Raw genomic sequence first — 16,465 nt, forward strand, 5'->3', positions numbered from 1 at the left:
ACACCAGGGAGCTGCAGCCCGAGGGCATTTCCAGATCGCCGCCACCAAATCAGCACCCAAAACGAGATCAGCGGCTCGTATTTTTGGCCTGGGGCAGACTAAGCCTACGAAGCGAGCGTGCTGGACCGCCGTAAACGGTAAGCCCGGCGACAAAAAAAAAAAATCCGAAGAAAAAGAGAGGGGTGCAACACGAGGACTTCCCCGGAGGTCACCCATCCTAGTACTACTCTCGCCCAAACACGCTTAACTGCGGAGTTCTGATGGGATCCGGTGCATTAGTGTTGGTATGATCGCACCCATCAGCATAAGCGCGTTAAATCCTTATAAAGGATCCGAATGCAGCGATGGACTCTAACACCAGGGAGCTGCAGCCCGAGGGCATTTCCAGATCGCCGCCACCAAATCAGCACCCAAAACGAGATCAGCGGCTCGTATTTTTGGCCTGGGGCAGACTAAGCCTACGAAGCGAGCGTGCTGGACCGCCGTAAACGGTAAGCCCGGCGACAAAAAAAAAAAATCCGAAGAAAAAGAGAGGGGTGCAACACGAGGACTTCCCAGGAGGTCACCCATCCTAGTACTACTCTCGCCCAAACACGCTTAACTGCGGAGTTCTGATGGGATCCGGTGCATTAGTGTTGGTATGATCGCACCCATCAGCATAAGCGCGTTAAATCCTTATAAAGGATCCGAATGCAGCGATGCACTCTAACACCAGGGAGCTGCAGCCCGAGGGCATTTCCAGATCGCCGCCACCAAATCAGCACCCAAAACGAGATCAGCGGCTCGTATTTTTGGCCTGGGGCAGACTAAGCCTACGAAGCGAGCGTGCTGGACCGCCGTAAACGGTAAGCCCGGCGACAAAAAAAAAAAATCCGAAGAAAAAGAGAGGGGTGCAACACGAGGACTTCCCAGGAGGTCACCCATCCTAGTACTACTCTCGCCCAAACACGCTTAACTGCGGAGTTCTGATGGGATCCGGTGCATTAGTGTTGGTATGATCGCACCCATCAGCATAAGCGCGTTAAATCCTTATAAAGGATCCGAATGCAGCGATGCACTCTAACACCAGGGAGCTGCAGCCCGAGGGCATTTCCAGATCGCCGCCACCAAATCAGCACCCAAAACGAGATCAGCGGCTCGTATTTTTGGCCTGGGGCAGACTAAGCCTACGAAGCGAGCGTGCTGGACCGCCGTAAACGGTAAGCCCGGCGACAAAAAAAAAAAATCCGAAGAAAAAGAGAGGGGTGCAACACGAGGACTTCCCCGGAGGTCACCCATCCTAGTACTACTCTCGCCCAAACACGCTTAACTGCGGAGTTCTGATGGGATCCGGTGCATTAGTGTTGGTATGATCGCACCCATCAGCATAAGCGCGTTAAATCCTTATAAAGGATCCGAATGCAGCGATGGACTCTAACACCAGGGAGCTGCAGCCCGAGGGCATTTCCAGATCGCCGCCACCAAATCAGCACCCAAAACGAGATCAGCGGCTCGTATTTTTGGCCTGGGGCAGACTAAGCCTACGAAGCGAGCGTGCTGGACCGCCGTAAACGGTAAGCCCGGCGACAAAAAAAAAAAATCCGAAGAAAAAGAGAGGGGTGCAACACGAGGACTTCCCAGGAGGTCACCCATCCTAGTACTACTCTCGCCCAAACACGCTTAACTGCGGAGTTCTGATGGGATCCGGTGCATTAGTGTTGGTATGATCGCACCCATCAGCATAAGCGCGTTAAATCCTTATAAAGGATCCGAATGCAGCGATGCACTCTAACACCAGGGAGCTGCAGCCCGAGGGCATTTCCAGATCGCCGCCACCAAATCAGCACCCAAAACGAGATCAGCGGCTCGTATTTTTGGCCTGGGGCAGACTAAGCCTACGAAGCGAGCGTGCTGGACCGCCGTAAACGGTAAGCCCGGCGACAAAAAAAAAAAATCCGAAGAAAAAGAGAGGGGTGCAACACGAGGACTTCCCAGGAGGTCACCCATCCTAGTACTACTCTCGCCCAAACACGCTTAACTGCGGAGTTCTGATGGGATCCGGTGCATTAGTGTTGGTATGATCGCACCCATCAGCATAAGCGCGTTAAATCCTTATAAAGGATCCGAATGCAGCGATGCACTCTAACACCAGGGAGCTGCAGCCCGAGGGCATTTCCAGATCGCCGCCACCAAATCAGCACCCAAAACGAGATCAGCGGCTCGTATTTTTGGCCTGGGGCAGACTAAGCCTACGAAGCGAGCGTGCTGGACCGCCGTAAACGGTAAGCCCGGCGACAAAAAAAAAAAATCCGAAGAAAAAGAGAGGGGTGCAACACGAGGACTTCCCCGGAGGTCACCCATCCTAGTACTACTCTCGCCCAAACACGCTTAACTGCGGAGTTCTGATGGGATCCGGTGCATTAGTGTTGGTATGATCGCACCCATCAGCATAAGCGCGTTAAATCCTTATAAAGGATCCGAATGCAGCGATGGACTCTAACACCAGGGAGCTGCAGCCCGAGGGCATTTCCAGATCGCCGCCACCAAATCAGCACCCAAAACGAGATCAGCGGCTCGTATTTTTGGCCTGGGGCAGACTAAGCCTACGAAGCGAGCGTGCTGGACCGCCGTAAACGGTAAGCCCGGCGACAAAAAAAAAAAATCCGAAGAAAAAGAGAGGGGTGCAACACGAGGACTTCCCAGGAGGTCACCCATCCTAGTACTACTCTCGCCCAAACACGCTTAACTGCGGAGTTCTGATGGGATCCGGTGCATTAGTGTTGGTATGATCGCACCCATCAGCATAAGCGCGTTAAATCCTTATAAAGGATCCGAATGCAGCGATGCACTCTAACACCAGGGAGCTGCAGCCCGAGGGCATTTCCAGATCGCCGCCACCAAATCAGCACCCAAAACGAGATCAGCGGCTCGTATTTTTGGCCTGGGGCAGACTAAGCCTACGAAGCGAGCGTGCTGGACCGCCGTAAACGGTAAGCCCGGCGACAAAAAAAAAAAATCCGAAGAAAAAGAGAGGGGTGCAACACGAGGACTTCCCAGGAGGTCACCCATCCTAGTACTACTCTCGCCCAAACACGCTTAACTGCGGAGTTCTGATGGGATCCGGTGCATTAGTGTTGGTATGATCGCACCCATCAGCATAAGCGCGTTAAATCCTTATAAAGGATCCGAATGCAGCGATGCACTCTAACACCAGGGAGCTGCAGCCCGAGGGCATTTCCAGATCGCCGCCACCAAATCAGCACCCAAAACGAGATCAGCGGCTCGTATTTTTGGCCTGGGGCAGACTAAGCCTACGAAGCGAGCGTGCTGGACCGCCGTAAACGGTAAGCCCGGCGACAAAAAAAAAAAATCCGAAGAAAAAGAGAGGGGTGCAACACGAGGACTTCCCCGGAGGTCACCCATCCTAGTACTACTCTCGCCCAAACACGCTTAACTGCGGAGTTCTGATGGGATCCGGTGCATTAGTGTTGGTATGATCGCACCCATCAGCATAAGCGCGTTAAATCCTTATAAAGGATCCGAATGCAGCGATGGACTCTAACACCAGGGAGCTGCAGCCCGAGGGCATTTCCAGATCGCCGCCACCAAATCAGCACCCAAAACGAGATCAGCGGCTCGTATTTTTGGCCTGGGGCAGACTAAGCCTACGAAGCGAGCGTGCTGGACCGCCGTAAACGGTAAGCCCGGCGACAAAAAAAAAAAATCCGAAGAAAAAGAGAGGGGTGCAACACGAGGACTTCCCAGGAGGTCACCCATCCTAGTACTACTCTCGCCCAAACACGCTTAACTGCGGAGTTCTGATGGGATCCGGTGCATTAGTGTTGGTATGATCGCACCCATCAGCATAAGCGCGTTAAATCCTTATAAAGGATCCGAATGCAGCGATGCACTCTAACACCAGGGAGCTGCAGCCCGAGGGCATTTCCAGATCGCCGCCACCAAATCAGCACCCAAAACGAGATCAGCGGCTCGTATTTTTGGCCTGGGGCAGACTAAGCCTACGAAGCGAGCGTGCTGGACCGCCGTAAACGGTAAGCCCGGCGACAAAAAAAAAAAATCCGAAGAAAAAGAGAGGGGTGCAACACGAGGACTTCCCAGGAGGTCACCCATCCTAGTACTACTCTCGCCCAAACACGCTTAACTGCGGAGTTCTGATGGGATCCGGTGCATTAGTGTTGGTATGATCGCACCCATCAGCATAAGCGCGTTAAATCCTTATAAAGGATCCGAATGCAGCGATGCACTCTAACACCAGGGAGCTGCAGCCCGAGGGCATTTCCAGATCGCCGCCACCAAATCAGCACCCAAAACGAGATCAGCGGCTCGTATTTTTGGCCTGGGGCAGACTAAGCCTACGAAGCGAGCGTGCTGGACCGCCGTAAACGGTAAGCCCGGCGACAAAAAAAAAAAAATCCGAAGAAAAAGAGAGGGGTGCAACACGAGGACTTCCCCGGAGGTCACCCATCCTAGTACTACTCTCGCCCAAACACGCTTAACTGCGGAGTTCTGATGGGATCCGGTGCATTAGTGTTGGTATGATCGCACCCATCAGCATAAGCGCGTTAAATCCTTATAAAGGATCCGAATGCAGCGATGGACTCTAACACCAGGGAGCTGCAGCCCGAGGGCATTTCCAGATCGCCGCCACCAAATCAGCACCCAAAACGAGATCAGCGGCTCGTATTTTTGGCCTGGGGCAGACTAAGCCTACGAAGCGAGCGTGCTGGACCGCCGTAAACGGTAAGCCCGGCGACAAAAAAAAAAAATCCGAAGAAAAAGAGAGGGGTGCAACACGAGGACTTCCCAGGAGGTCACCCATCCTAGTACTACTCTCGCCCAAACACGCTTAACTGCGGAGTTCTGATGGGATCCGGTGCATTAGTGTTGGTATGATCGCACCCATCAGCATAAGCGCGTTAAATCCTTATAAAGGATCCGAATGCAGCGATGCACTCTAACACCAGGGAGCTGCAGCCCGAGGGCATTTCCAGATCGCCGCCACCAAATCAGCACCCAAAACGAGATCAGCGGCTCGTATTTTTGGCCTGGGGCAGACTAAGCCTACGAAGCGAGCGTGCTGGACCGCCGTAAACGGTAAGCCCGGCGACAAAAAAAAAAAATCCGAAGAAAAAGAGAGGGGTGCAACACGAGGACTTCCCAGGAGGTCACCCATCCTAGTACTACTCTCGCCCAAACACGCTTAACTGCGGAGTTCTGATGGGATCCGGTGCATTAGTGTTGGTATGATCGCACCCATCAGCATAAGCGCGTTAAATCCTTATAAAGGATCCGAATGCAGCGATGCACTCTAACACCAGGGAGCTGCAGCCCGAGGGCATTTCCAGATCGCCGCCACCAAATTAGCCTTCGTCATTTGCACATCACTGTTAATCTCACCTTTAGTTCATGTGGTACATAATATCTCAAGAAATATTTGCATTAGATCATGTTAAATATTTTAGCAACTCGATGTGTTATATGGTGTTGTATATACTAGAGTAGATGTAGAAGGGGAAACATAGAATAGGAATACCGAGAACACGAAGGTTACATTGTTCAACCTTGTCGGCCTACGTGCACGGAAGAAACCCTTGAGGGCTACGTCTTTATTATATAATATTGTAGTACAAAATCGGTGTTATATTGAACCCTAATATGAGTATATATAGGTGACTAGATCTTAGATTACTAGTATAAGTAGGAGTGGCATTTGGCCTATTATATTGGGCTAATATGTCTAATATATCTCTAACAGATCTGATACTCATGATATGTCGTTGAACATTCACAGCACAATTGTCCTGGAACCACACACTTGATCATTCATTAGAAAATTGTAATGCAAGAGGGGAATATATATATATATATATATTCAAACGATTTATTTTCCAAAAAAAATATTAACGAAAATTAATTAATACAAAACAAATTGTGAGATAAATTGTTACCATCAATTCCATGATGTGGCACAGTTGAACGGCCGGGGTTAGTCTCTTGTGATGCTCCGTCTATAGAATTTTGCACGCTGTCTCTCAGATATACAAAAAGTAGAAAGTATGAGTAAAATTAGAAAAGTAAATAGTTATGGCTGGCCTTATATACAAGTGAAATCATGTTTAGTTTAAGAAATATGTTACAATTAAATAGTAAATAGTTCACGGTAATATTATGAAACTTGGTTTGGAAAGTTTTGAAATTAAAAAAAATGAAAACTGTTGCATTCAAATATATTATATTTTCAATTGTGTATTTTTCAGAAATGCTATAAACTACTTAAATGATTATAAGGAAATTCGCACATTATGGGGGACCCAATTCGGTTGACAATTATCATGGGAGGAGGCGAAGTTTTTTTGGATGGAATCTGTTCCAGCCGACATTATCTATCTAGTTTATGTTGATGTAACTTCATAATTTTTCCATACATGAATAAAGTGGTTCCTTTTCTTCTCAAAAAAAAAAGTGGTTCCTTTTCTTCTCAAAAAAAAAAAAGAATCGGAGGAGGGGAAGTTAAATGAAATTTTGATCTACTAAAAAATATATTACGTGTTCCATTAAAAAAATTATTATTACATGCAATTGCCTTTATGGGGGACCGAACTATTGACTTAGTACTTGGGACAAAAGTACCAAACCAATTGACCAATAAACCCTCTCATCGAATGTTACAATAATTTTAATGCATACGTTTTTGAATGTTTAGTATCATACAGTGGTGATATTTAGCAATAGTTATTTAGGATCATTAATCCAGAAATTCGTTTTTCTAGACCATTGTAGGGAAAAAGAGCTTGTAACATAATAAATTTTAGGGAAAAAAACTTTAAAATGCCATCTCTCTCAAAATAAGTGGAATTTGGCGAAAAATTTGGGGCAAACCGCCTTTGGCAGTTTGAGGCGCGTAGATCTCGAAAAGTTATATGAAATGAAAAAAAAATGCGTCCAAAACAGATGACCGAGCCAAAAGTTATGGCATTTCGAAGTTTCAAACTTTCTATGTGCGTTTTATGCATATTTAGTCACCTTGAATGCTTGTTTTCTTTTTGTCTACTTGTAGATCTCCCAAAAACATCTATGCAATGCAAATTAAAAATTGGATGTAATTATATAATAATCTTCATAAGTTGATATTGTTTTCAAATTAAATTCTAAAATTTCAAACCTATAATAAAATGTATATGCTATCTTTTATGGGTTTTCTAACGTAAAAATAACGCTTAATATTCACATGCGTGATATTTTATTCTACAAATTACTCTTAATTATTATATATGTGTGTGCGTTGTGCTTGTCTTTAATGTGGGTAAACTTTGCCCCCTTAATTTCAAATATTGACTTTGCCACTACTCTTACTATAGTCGGTAAAATGGATAATTGTTGCTATTAAACTGTTTACTCCTACTTGCATCATCAAATTATTGAGGATTCCATGTATACAGAACACATCTTCTTGTTTATGATCATACCCCTCCTTAGGCATGCAAACTTTGTGGCCTCCATTTTCTAATTGTTTTTCCCTCCTAAAATACTCTACTTTATTTTCTAATTGGCTTGGCATTTACATGTTGTTTGAGATTTTTTTAAATAGTACAAAGGATAATTTTTTATACATACATATATCCATACATCCATAGTTTTTTAAATTTAAATTTCAAGGAAATAAAATAATTTATTATCGTATACAAATAAATAATAAAAATTAAATAAACCATTAAATTCTTTCATAGGTGGAAGGCTAAATTTAGGTAAAATGTTAAATTGGCAGGGGTTTGACTACTAGTGTTTTTTTTTTTTTTTTAAGAGAAAGTTTGACTACTAGTGTTGATGCACATTTATACGCTACTATATTATGAAAATTCGAGCATGTAAGTGGCTTTGTCTTAACTTTGGATTATCTATGCTCTGTTTGTTTTGAAAATATTTTTCATTAATCATAAAATCCTTTATAAAATGTTTTACTTTTAAAAACTTGATAAATTAAAAACACAAAGGACTCTCCTTCCACCAATTTGGTGGCTATGTTGTCGATTGAGTGGGTGGGGTAGCCATTGTAGGTGGTTTGGTATCCGAAGCCATCATTTTGGAGACCGGTGTCGGCGGCAGCTATCATATCTCTGATATCAGAGACTTCATTAACTGAGCTATTAATTTTGGTGATTTATTTGAAAAATTTTACATGTTATATCAAAAAAATAAAAATACGTATAAATATGAGAAAAAAAAAAAAAAAAAAAAAAAAAAATCCCACACAAAGCCATTTATATGATGTATCTCCCGCTAAAGGCAAGCTAAATTCCGGTCTCTTACATCCAGTCATGCCGACGACTTCCACCACAGTAACAGATATGGCCGGACCATCAAACGACGAGGTATCGCGGCCACCGCCAGCGATGATCTCCGGCGACTCTACCTCTACCTCCACCTCCACTTCCATATCGTCCTCACTCTCATCTCTAACACAGGCCTTTCCTTTCTCCTCTGGAAACCCTAGAATCGAAGAGACCCGTGGCGTCATGCACCTCTTTCGCGACGACGCCGTTTCATCTTCCTCCTCCTCCTCATCCTCCTCCACCTCCTCCGATCTCCCTGTAAGCTCATCTTTCACCGACGTCGTTTCTCAATTCTCATATTCATTACCAAAAAAAAAAAAAAAAAAAAAAGCAAAAGAAGTGACTCGTATTGAAAGCCTGAGGAATGAGCGTTAAATCAGCAATAACATTATATGTATTAGAGCTAATACTAATATTTTGCTGAAACTTGTGCAAAATTGAAAACTTCTTTAGATGCTATAATGCTTTTTCTGAGACTGACTGATTGTGATTAATTTTCAATTTTTGATTCCTCATGTTTTGTTGCTGAGAAAATTGAGCCAAAGTATTTATTTTTCATTTATTATCATCCTTCTCCAAAAAATTCAAATTCAAAAACTAACCAAAAAAGAGCTTGGAAAGAAAATCGCTTCAAATTGTCTCATTTCTTAACCATTTGGCTTCCGTTTCTGATCATCCTTTTTTGCCTTTTTGTTTTCCCTCACTTTCTTGGCATCCAAACAGGACTAACCCAAAAAAAAAAAATTTCAAATTCAAAAATTAGAACACAAAAAATTACTCATGTAATATTCCCCCGTCCTTCACATAGAAAACCATAAATATTGAAATCTAGCTATTTTCTATGTTACATTTCTTCTGAGAATCATAAAAAATCATTGAAGAAGCTCAACTCAAGCGATTGAAGCTTTCAGTATGAGTTTTTGTTTAAAATGTGATTCATTATAGGAGTTTTCATTGAAGTGTGTTAGTTTAAGAAGGTCCAAAATTTGTTTTTGGAACTTCAAGAGACGTTGATGTTTGTTTTAGTGCTCTTTAGGTTGGAAGGAAGGCTCTTGTTTGTGTGTTACGAGTGCCGAATCACATGACATATGCGGATTTCTGCCAGTTCTGCGGTTCATTCATTCATCATATCTTAGAGATGCGAATTGTGAGGTTTGAATTTGGAAATCAATCCAAAGTTATATTGTGTTTTGTTGTTTTATTTAATGTTTGTGGTCGAGTTTCAACTTTGTTTTGTTGGTTCTTCTTGTTTGAGGTTTAGAAATGACGGAATGGAGGATCGGTACAGTATTTTGATTAGGTTTGATGGTCAGGACTCCACCGATAACTTCTACAGGCATTTCAATGGGAGGCGATTCTCATCCCTAGAGGTTTGGTTTGCTATCAATAAATATCTGATTTTCAAATTTCTAGTAACATTGAGAATTATGTATAGTTTTGCACAAATGATAGGATAAGGGTACCATCCTAAACATATTATTGCTATTGTAATTTATTAGTTTTATTTCGATTCTAAATATAGGTAGAGGTTTGCCATGTGCTTTTCACAGTGGATGTGCAGTATACAGGCTCAATTGAACATGCACAGGCATCCCCTGCAAGCTCAACTGAACAGCCCACTTGTCCAGTCTGTCTTGGTATGCAAGTCTTTGTGTGTGTGTGTGGATTCATAGTTTTGATCTTCATTCAGCACTTGCTAAACCTTTTTAGGTGGGAAACAAAATAGATTGTGAGGGTTTAAAATGCCTTAATATCTTTCTAGTATTCCCGTTTAAGGAGTAACTGGAACAGCTAAAGTTTACAGCATGACATCTTGTGGCTAATTATTATTTACTAAGCCCAATGGTTACTTATATAAATATGTTGCATAAGTTGATTGTTACAAAAGCAAAAGAAAAAAACAGTGACACTTATTTGAAGTGATCTCCTAAACACTTAATTTTTGTTACTTTTAGGGTATGATTCTTGATGTTCCTTTGTTCATAGAAGATGCACTTAAATGAACATCTATAACAGGCACCTAGTTGGAATTCATTGCTTTTGCTCTGTTGAGGTTGACCATTAGGTATTGATTATCAGAGCTATGCAATTGATGTTTTTATTGTAGAAATGATAAGAAGAGAGTAATCTATAATAGGTAGCTGAGAATCTGAGAATAGGGAGGCCTAGGTTTGGTCATATGGGCAACATCCAAACCTTAATAATGTAATGTGCAACTGTAAATTTTTTTAATGAGTACAAATTCCTTTATATATAATTTTTAAGTAAATGTATTCCTCATGGTAATATGGGCTTCCTCAAGTGTGTAAAATTTGGATGTTAACTATCCATCATTTTCTTTTAATTGTCAAAACATCTGTACATTCCATATTTCTCTTTTTATTCTCAATATGAAGATGGTTTATGTTTAGTGAATCTTGTTAATACATTATCTATAGTCTATTCTTCAGGTAGAGGAAATGTATTACCATTCTTTTAGTTGATTATCTTAGTACTTATAATATGTCTAATGTTAACAATGAAAACTTAAAAAAAAAAAAAAAAAAAAAAAAACTTGAAATGACCTTTTTTTTTTTTTTTTTTTTTTTGTTTGTGATTTTCTAACTAGGAAAACCTTCAGAGATTTTTAGCTTGCTTGATTTTGAAGATTTTGTGGCATGTTACTTATCAAAAAGGGGGAAAAAATATTTTGTGGCATGTTAATCGTACTGACATTCAACCCAATTGCCAAGTTGGTATCTAGTGTTTCTGTGAGTTTTGGTTTGGGATTTTCTTGCTTATTGTTTCTTATTCTTTTTCCTACCCTCACAAATTTTCTTCATTTTTTATTCGTTTAATTTTATTTTCGAACTTTAGATTATAAATTTTTTTTTTTTTTTTTTTTTTTATGTTTATTATTTTAGCCATGCCTTGTTACTAGAGCTTAAAATGTATATGCTTTGAAGTCAAAACTGCTTGCATAGGATGGTGACCTCTTTTTACATGTTCCTTTGTGCTTGGATTCCTTTCTTTATCTATCCCTCATTTTGCAGAGAGATTAGACCAAGAAATGAGTGGAATTCTCACAACAATCTGCAATCATTCTTTTCATTGCTCTTGTATTTCAAAGTGGACAGATTCTTCTTGCCCGGTAAGCCTTTTTTCCAGTGGTGGCACAATCTCAGGGTGTGTGTTTACATTTGTCCTGTAATGCATCATAGGGCCATGACTGTGATTGAAAGAGAAGAATGTCGATTTCATTCCTAATGTACTAAATCTTAGGGTTTATATATTTAGTCTTACTAACTAGGGGATGCCAATATCCTCACCTGTTAATCGGCAATTAGCTGAGTTTCAAGTGAAAATGATTCAACTACTTTTGTAAGTTTATTATTAGCTGGAAAGAGAAAATCCTGTAAGCCTTCGATTGGCACAACCATCATCTATCATCTCTAAATCAGCTTTCCTTTCTACCACCACCTCTAAAGCTCCAGAACAAACCATTCCCTCTTGCAATTTAAGACTCATTTCAGAGCCATCCCCTTAAAACATTGACGGCAAGAATTAAATATTTCTAATCTTATTCATGGATTTCAGTTCTTGTCATGGCTGCGATCACCACCATAACCATTTTTGAGTTTTGAGAGATGGAGAGGCTTAGCTACTCCTGGGCACGACTTGTAGTTGATTTTGGTTGGAGGTTTTTGAACCTCCATAAAAGAGTTGGACGTTGAAGTATCATGTAACATAAAATGTCATAATGCAAAGGTTGATCTTGAGGTCATAATTTAATGTGTTGGGAGCTTTTCAATAAAAAAAAAAATCTTAACCCACAGTTGATGGTATAAGCAACCTTTGTCTTCATGATTTTATCAATTGTTTAGTTTTTAGAGGCTTACTGCAGCTATAATTTCTTATGAAATGACTGCTGCATCAAAAATTTGCTGAGTAGTTGTTTGTGAATTTGTTGACTTGTCTTCCGCATATATTTCAGGTTTGTCGGTATTGTCAGCAGCAGCCTGAAAAATCCATATGTTTTGTTTGTCAAACTTCTGAGAATCTCTGGATTTGTGTTATCTGTGGCTTTGTTGGCTGCGGGAGGTAATTAGATTTTTCCCCATCATTTTTTTCTTTGATTTTAGAAGAAATAAAAGGGGATTTTCCTTGTGGTGTTAGTCACAAGTCTTTCTATAATTCCTTCAACAAAATTTGATATAGGTATAAAGGAGGACATGCCATAATACATTGGAAAGAAACACAACATTGCTATTCTCTTGAATTGGAAACGCAACGTGTGTGGGATTACGTGGGTGACAACTATGTTCACCGACTAATTCAATCCAAAACTGACGGAAAGTTGGTCGAGTTAAATGCCCATTGTGTGCATGCTAATGATGGGTGTGGAAGTTGTGAATGCGTAGATTCTGGATTTAACGAAGCCCTTTTGAACAGTAAAGTTGAAGCTGTAATGATATTTGTCTAAATTTTATCTCAAAAGATTGTTTTGATTTCAGTGTGATGATGTTCCTTCTAATTTGAAATACTCCATTTTCTTTTTCATGTGCAGATTGTTAGTGAGTACAATGAATTGCTTGCCACTCAACTTGAGAACCAAAAATTAGTAAGTGCATTTATTGGAGTTTGAAATACTCCATTTAGTGACTTCTCATTTGAATTTATTGGAGCTTGACTTTTGTTCATTTAGAATCATAACAAATCTATCCAGAATGCTTCCTTTATATAATTATTTGATGGAGAAGATAGTCCAAAAGTGGATAGTTTTCTAGGCTGCCTATTCAGAAATGGTAAACCTCTGTTTTTGATCATAGTATTTTGAGTCCTTACTGCAAGACGTCAAAGAAGAGACTGAAAGGGAAATTTCTAAAGCTGTTGGCACGGCTATCACTCAAAAACTGCAGAAGATGCAGGCCAAGCTAGACAGATGTGTTAAAGAAAAGGAAATTCTTGATGATGTAAGTATTAAGCTCTTCTGCTCCTGACTGAGAAATGCGCATTGCTAATAAATAAGTGATCATGCGATGATATCTCTTGCGTTTTTTAGTTCAATCTCCTGAATTCTGAGCTCTATATTTAGACAATTTAAGTCTTCATACTTGTATATAGAAACAAAATAATAATTAAGTTTTCGTGTGTTTGTGTGCAGCTTAATGAGAATCTTTTGAAAAATCAGGAGATTTGGAAAGCTAAAATACTTGAGATTGAGGAGAGGTAAGAAACATGAAGTGATACTAAGCAAAGATAATAAATTTTCTTGTGCCTTTATATATTTATTGTAAATTTCACATTGTCTCAAAGAATATGTAGCATGAAGTGATGCTAGGCTATTCTATTATCAACCAAAATTTAAGCAGACTTAGTTTTCCAGTTTATGCTCTAATCATTCTCTGTGGGCTTATTATGCCTTCATTGCCTACAAAGTATATCTGGAAGTCCCATTGAATTTGAATGGCTCCATTTTGTTTTATTGGAGCCATATACAAGAATAGTGTAAAAGGATCACATTTGAGTTTCATGAAACAGCACATATAATGCTGCATGATGCTATTTGAAATTCTTTGAAAGTTATTAATTTCAATTTTTTTTTTCTATGTTTCCTTCCCTTGAGACGCTATTTGGAGCTTTTCAGCTTTGATCTACTTTTCCATAAGCAGTATTAGATTTCCACAACGTTTGTAGATGCCTGACAATATGACAATGAAAGTGGTTAATTCTTTGCTCTAATACCTTGAGTATGTTCTTTTACAGAGAGAAAAAGGTGTTGAAACTAAAAGATGATAAAATTCATGACTTGGAAGAACAGGTGACAAATGAATTCCAAATTTATTTTCCTCTTTCCTGGACACAATACTTGGTCAAATACATGCATCTATACTAACGGGGGCTCGTGCTTTTCCACATATTTGCAGCTTAGAGATCTGATGGTGCACCTCGAAGCTGGACAGTCAATGGAGGAGCTATCATTGTCAGATCAAGTGAAGGATGGCACTGTTTTGCCAATAGCAATAGAATCCTCTTCGAGTAATGAGTCTAAGGGGGCCAGGAACGTCAATAACAGGGGAAGGAGCAAAGGATGAAGGATGGATGATCCATCTTGTGTGGAAAAAAAGAGAGTATAGTACACTTCTTGTCTTATCAACATCGTGTAGCAACCTGGCTTATTTTTATATTGTTTGTTTTATCTGGTTGAAACTTATTGGTGATTAAAGAATCCTAAACCCCTTCTGTAGCTACCTGGCTTATTTTTATACTGTTTGTTTTATAGCAATTTTTGTAAATATGTATCTAGACTATTGTTTTTTGAAGTATAGATTTACTGTAATTTTGGTTAAAAGTCGGAAATTATAATTATCTTTGATAATTTGTGTATGTTATAAAAATTAATATAATGATATTCTTTTGTTTGTTATTTTTTGATACAATTTTGTTTGTTATTAAAATGGGTGATAATATTTTAGAGTTTAGTAAGTTATTTTCAAATTGTAATTTCTGTTGGGTTAGAAGAGTAGGTAATTCTGCAGTGCATGCTATTGCTAAGCTAGCTGTTAGTCTTAGAAGTTCCTTCTGTTGTAATAAGCAATTAAGCCGAATCTCCCTACTGTCATCTCAGATGCATGTAGGCTGGATTGCTCCTGTGTTCTGGTCTTTTATTTGTTTAATAAATAGATGCAGTTTATCAAAAATAAAATGGTTGATAACAACATTAAAACGCTACAATTGACAAATATTAGCATACCCAAGAATTCCCCATAATGTCTGTTATATAGAATAAATTTGTGCTTTGCTAGTGCTCTCTTAATTACACTGCTGCTGAGTGCTGCACCTTCAAGCCATTTTAGTGTTTCAGGCAAGCAACACATATATGTCCTTTTCCCCAATATGTTGGCATTTGAGATTGGGCATGAATTAATGATAAACTTACTGCCTCATTTAGATTTGATCTTTACTGAGACATGAAGATATAAAAATGAAAGAAGGAAGGATTCTGAATTGAGAGAAAAATGGTTCCTATAGGGGAGGTGAATAATGTGAATGCTTTGGCATAGATTTTGGGTTGCAGGGTTGGGTCTTTGCCAATGACTTATTTTGCAATGCCATTGGAGGCGTCTTATAAGTACCCCTCTATTTGGAGTCCCATATTGGAAAAAATTGAATTGAAACTAGTTGGGTGGAAGAAGTTGTATTTGTCTAAAGGTGGTAGATTGACTTTGCTTAAGAGTATATTATCTAGTATTCGTACTTGATTTATTTATTTATTATTTATTATTTTTATCTCTTTTACCATCCCTACTCATGTGGCTAACAAAATTGAGAAGTTGCAGAGGGATTTCTTATGGGGTGATTCCAAGACACGTTTGTTGGGATGGGATAAGGTGTGTATACCTATTGCCAATGGTGGCTTAGGAATTAGGAAATTGACCACCTTCAATAAAGCATTATTAGGAAAATGGCTTTGGCATTTCGGGATTGAGGAAACTGGGTTTTGGAGGAGGGTTGTAACTTCTAAATTTGGGGAAGAATGGGGGGCGGGGGGTGGACTTCCAAGTTGGGAAGGGGTGTTCATGTGTGTGATTTGTGGAGAAGTATCCGGATGGGGTGGGATGCTTTTAGCAAACACATCCAGTTTTAGGTTGAGGTGGGGAATAGAGTGAAATTTTGGATAGATCGGTGGAGTGGGGATCTTCCTCTTCATTTGGCTTATTTGGTCTTATACAATCTTGCTACTAATAGAGCTGCCTTTATTAATACTTTGCTGATAAGGCAAGGAGTGGGGGTAGGAGAAGTTGGAATGTTCGTTTTATTTGGGTTCCTAATGATTGGAAGATGGAGATGGTGGATGATTTCTTTCGTTTCTTGGCTGCCAATTTACCTTCAGTGGATGAGGGTGATTGTATGAGATGGAAGTTGACGAACAATGGAGATTTTAATATCCGCTCATTTGATCATAAGTTATGTGGTTCCTCTTCCGTTTTTTTTCCCCTAAAAAGGTATTTGGAAGGTCAAGGCATGTAGACGTCTCTTTTTTTGTTTGGACAGCCGCCTAGGATAGGATTCTCACGAGTGATAATTTGCGGAGTAGGGGTTTTGATTTTGTTGACTGGTGCATCATGTATCGTTGTTGTGGGGAGACAGTTGAT

General features: G+C 40.2%; 1 protein-coding gene and 15 non-coding genes across 16 annotated transcripts; 1 reads left to right on the forward strand and 15 right to left on the reverse strand.

Annotated features, from left to right (window-relative positions):
- Positions 1-179: 179 nt before the first annotated feature.
- Positions 180-298, reverse strand: LOC126731226 (5S ribosomal RNA). The gene has a single exon (XR_007658479.1). It is a non-coding gene; the product is annotated as a 5S ribosomal RNA (ribosomal RNA).
- Positions 299-533: 235 nt separating this feature from the next.
- Positions 534-652, reverse strand: LOC126730522 (5S ribosomal RNA). Its single transcript, XR_007657794.1, has one exon. It is a non-coding gene; the product is annotated as a 5S ribosomal RNA (ribosomal RNA).
- A 235-nt stretch (positions 653-887) lies between these two features.
- Positions 888-1,006, reverse strand: LOC126730523 (5S ribosomal RNA). The gene has a single exon (XR_007657795.1). It is a non-coding gene; the product is annotated as a 5S ribosomal RNA (ribosomal RNA).
- A 235-nt stretch (positions 1,007-1,241) lies between these two features.
- LOC126731227 (5S ribosomal RNA) lies at positions 1,242-1,360 on the reverse strand. The gene has a single exon (XR_007658480.1). It is a non-coding gene; the product is annotated as a 5S ribosomal RNA (ribosomal RNA).
- Positions 1,361-1,595: 235 nt separating this feature from the next.
- On the reverse strand, positions 1,596-1,714 carry LOC126730524 (5S ribosomal RNA). Its single transcript, XR_007657796.1, has one exon. It is a non-coding gene; the product is annotated as a 5S ribosomal RNA (ribosomal RNA).
- A 235-nt stretch (positions 1,715-1,949) lies between these two features.
- Positions 1,950-2,068, reverse strand: LOC126730525 (5S ribosomal RNA). The gene has a single exon (XR_007657797.1). It is a non-coding gene; the product is annotated as a 5S ribosomal RNA (ribosomal RNA).
- Positions 2,069-2,303: 235 nt separating this feature from the next.
- LOC126731228 (5S ribosomal RNA) lies at positions 2,304-2,422 on the reverse strand. Its single transcript, XR_007658481.1, has one exon. It is a non-coding gene; the product is annotated as a 5S ribosomal RNA (ribosomal RNA).
- Positions 2,423-2,657: 235 nt separating this feature from the next.
- LOC126730526 (5S ribosomal RNA) lies at positions 2,658-2,776 on the reverse strand. The gene has a single exon (XR_007657798.1). It is a non-coding gene; the product is annotated as a 5S ribosomal RNA (ribosomal RNA).
- A 235-nt stretch (positions 2,777-3,011) lies between these two features.
- Positions 3,012-3,130, reverse strand: LOC126730528 (5S ribosomal RNA). Its single transcript, XR_007657799.1, has one exon. It is a non-coding gene; the product is annotated as a 5S ribosomal RNA (ribosomal RNA).
- A 235-nt stretch (positions 3,131-3,365) lies between these two features.
- On the reverse strand, positions 3,366-3,484 carry LOC126731229 (5S ribosomal RNA). The gene has a single exon (XR_007658482.1). It is a non-coding gene; the product is annotated as a 5S ribosomal RNA (ribosomal RNA).
- Positions 3,485-3,719: 235 nt separating this feature from the next.
- Positions 3,720-3,838, reverse strand: LOC126730530 (5S ribosomal RNA). Its single transcript, XR_007657801.1, has one exon. It is a non-coding gene; the product is annotated as a 5S ribosomal RNA (ribosomal RNA).
- Positions 3,839-4,073: 235 nt separating this feature from the next.
- On the reverse strand, positions 4,074-4,192 carry LOC126730531 (5S ribosomal RNA). Its single transcript, XR_007657802.1, has one exon. It is a non-coding gene; the product is annotated as a 5S ribosomal RNA (ribosomal RNA).
- Positions 4,193-4,428: 236 nt separating this feature from the next.
- Positions 4,429-4,547, reverse strand: LOC126731230 (5S ribosomal RNA). Its single transcript, XR_007658483.1, has one exon. It is a non-coding gene; the product is annotated as a 5S ribosomal RNA (ribosomal RNA).
- Positions 4,548-4,782: 235 nt separating this feature from the next.
- Positions 4,783-4,901, reverse strand: LOC126730532 (5S ribosomal RNA). The gene has a single exon (XR_007657803.1). It is a non-coding gene; the product is annotated as a 5S ribosomal RNA (ribosomal RNA).
- Positions 4,902-5,136: 235 nt separating this feature from the next.
- LOC126730533 (5S ribosomal RNA) lies at positions 5,137-5,255 on the reverse strand. The gene has a single exon (XR_007657804.1). It is a non-coding gene; the product is annotated as a 5S ribosomal RNA (ribosomal RNA).
- A 2,978-nt stretch (positions 5,256-8,233) lies between these two features.
- LOC126725815 (BRAP2 RING ZnF UBP domain-containing protein 2) lies at positions 8,234-14,736 on the forward strand. The gene is made up of 12 exons (XM_050430768.1): positions 8,234-8,588; positions 9,367-9,482; positions 9,592-9,700; positions 9,853-9,967; positions 11,363-11,460; positions 12,304-12,410; positions 12,528-12,774; positions 12,877-12,930; positions 13,139-13,282; positions 13,474-13,538; positions 14,076-14,130; positions 14,237-14,736. Exons 1-12 carry the CDS (start codon positions 8,316-8,318, stop codon positions 14,402-14,404), a joined length of 1,551 nt encoding a protein of 516 aa, XP_050286725.1. The 5' UTR covers positions 8,234-8,315; the 3' UTR covers positions 14,405-14,736.
- Positions 14,737-16,465: the final 1,729 nt, after the last annotated feature.

This window comes from Quercus robur, chromosome 5 (genome assembly GCF_932294415.1).
Source record: "Quercus robur chromosome 5, dhQueRobu3.1, whole genome shotgun sequence".
Taxonomy (NCBI): Eukaryota; Viridiplantae; Streptophyta; class Magnoliopsida; order Fagales; family Fagaceae; genus Quercus; species Quercus robur.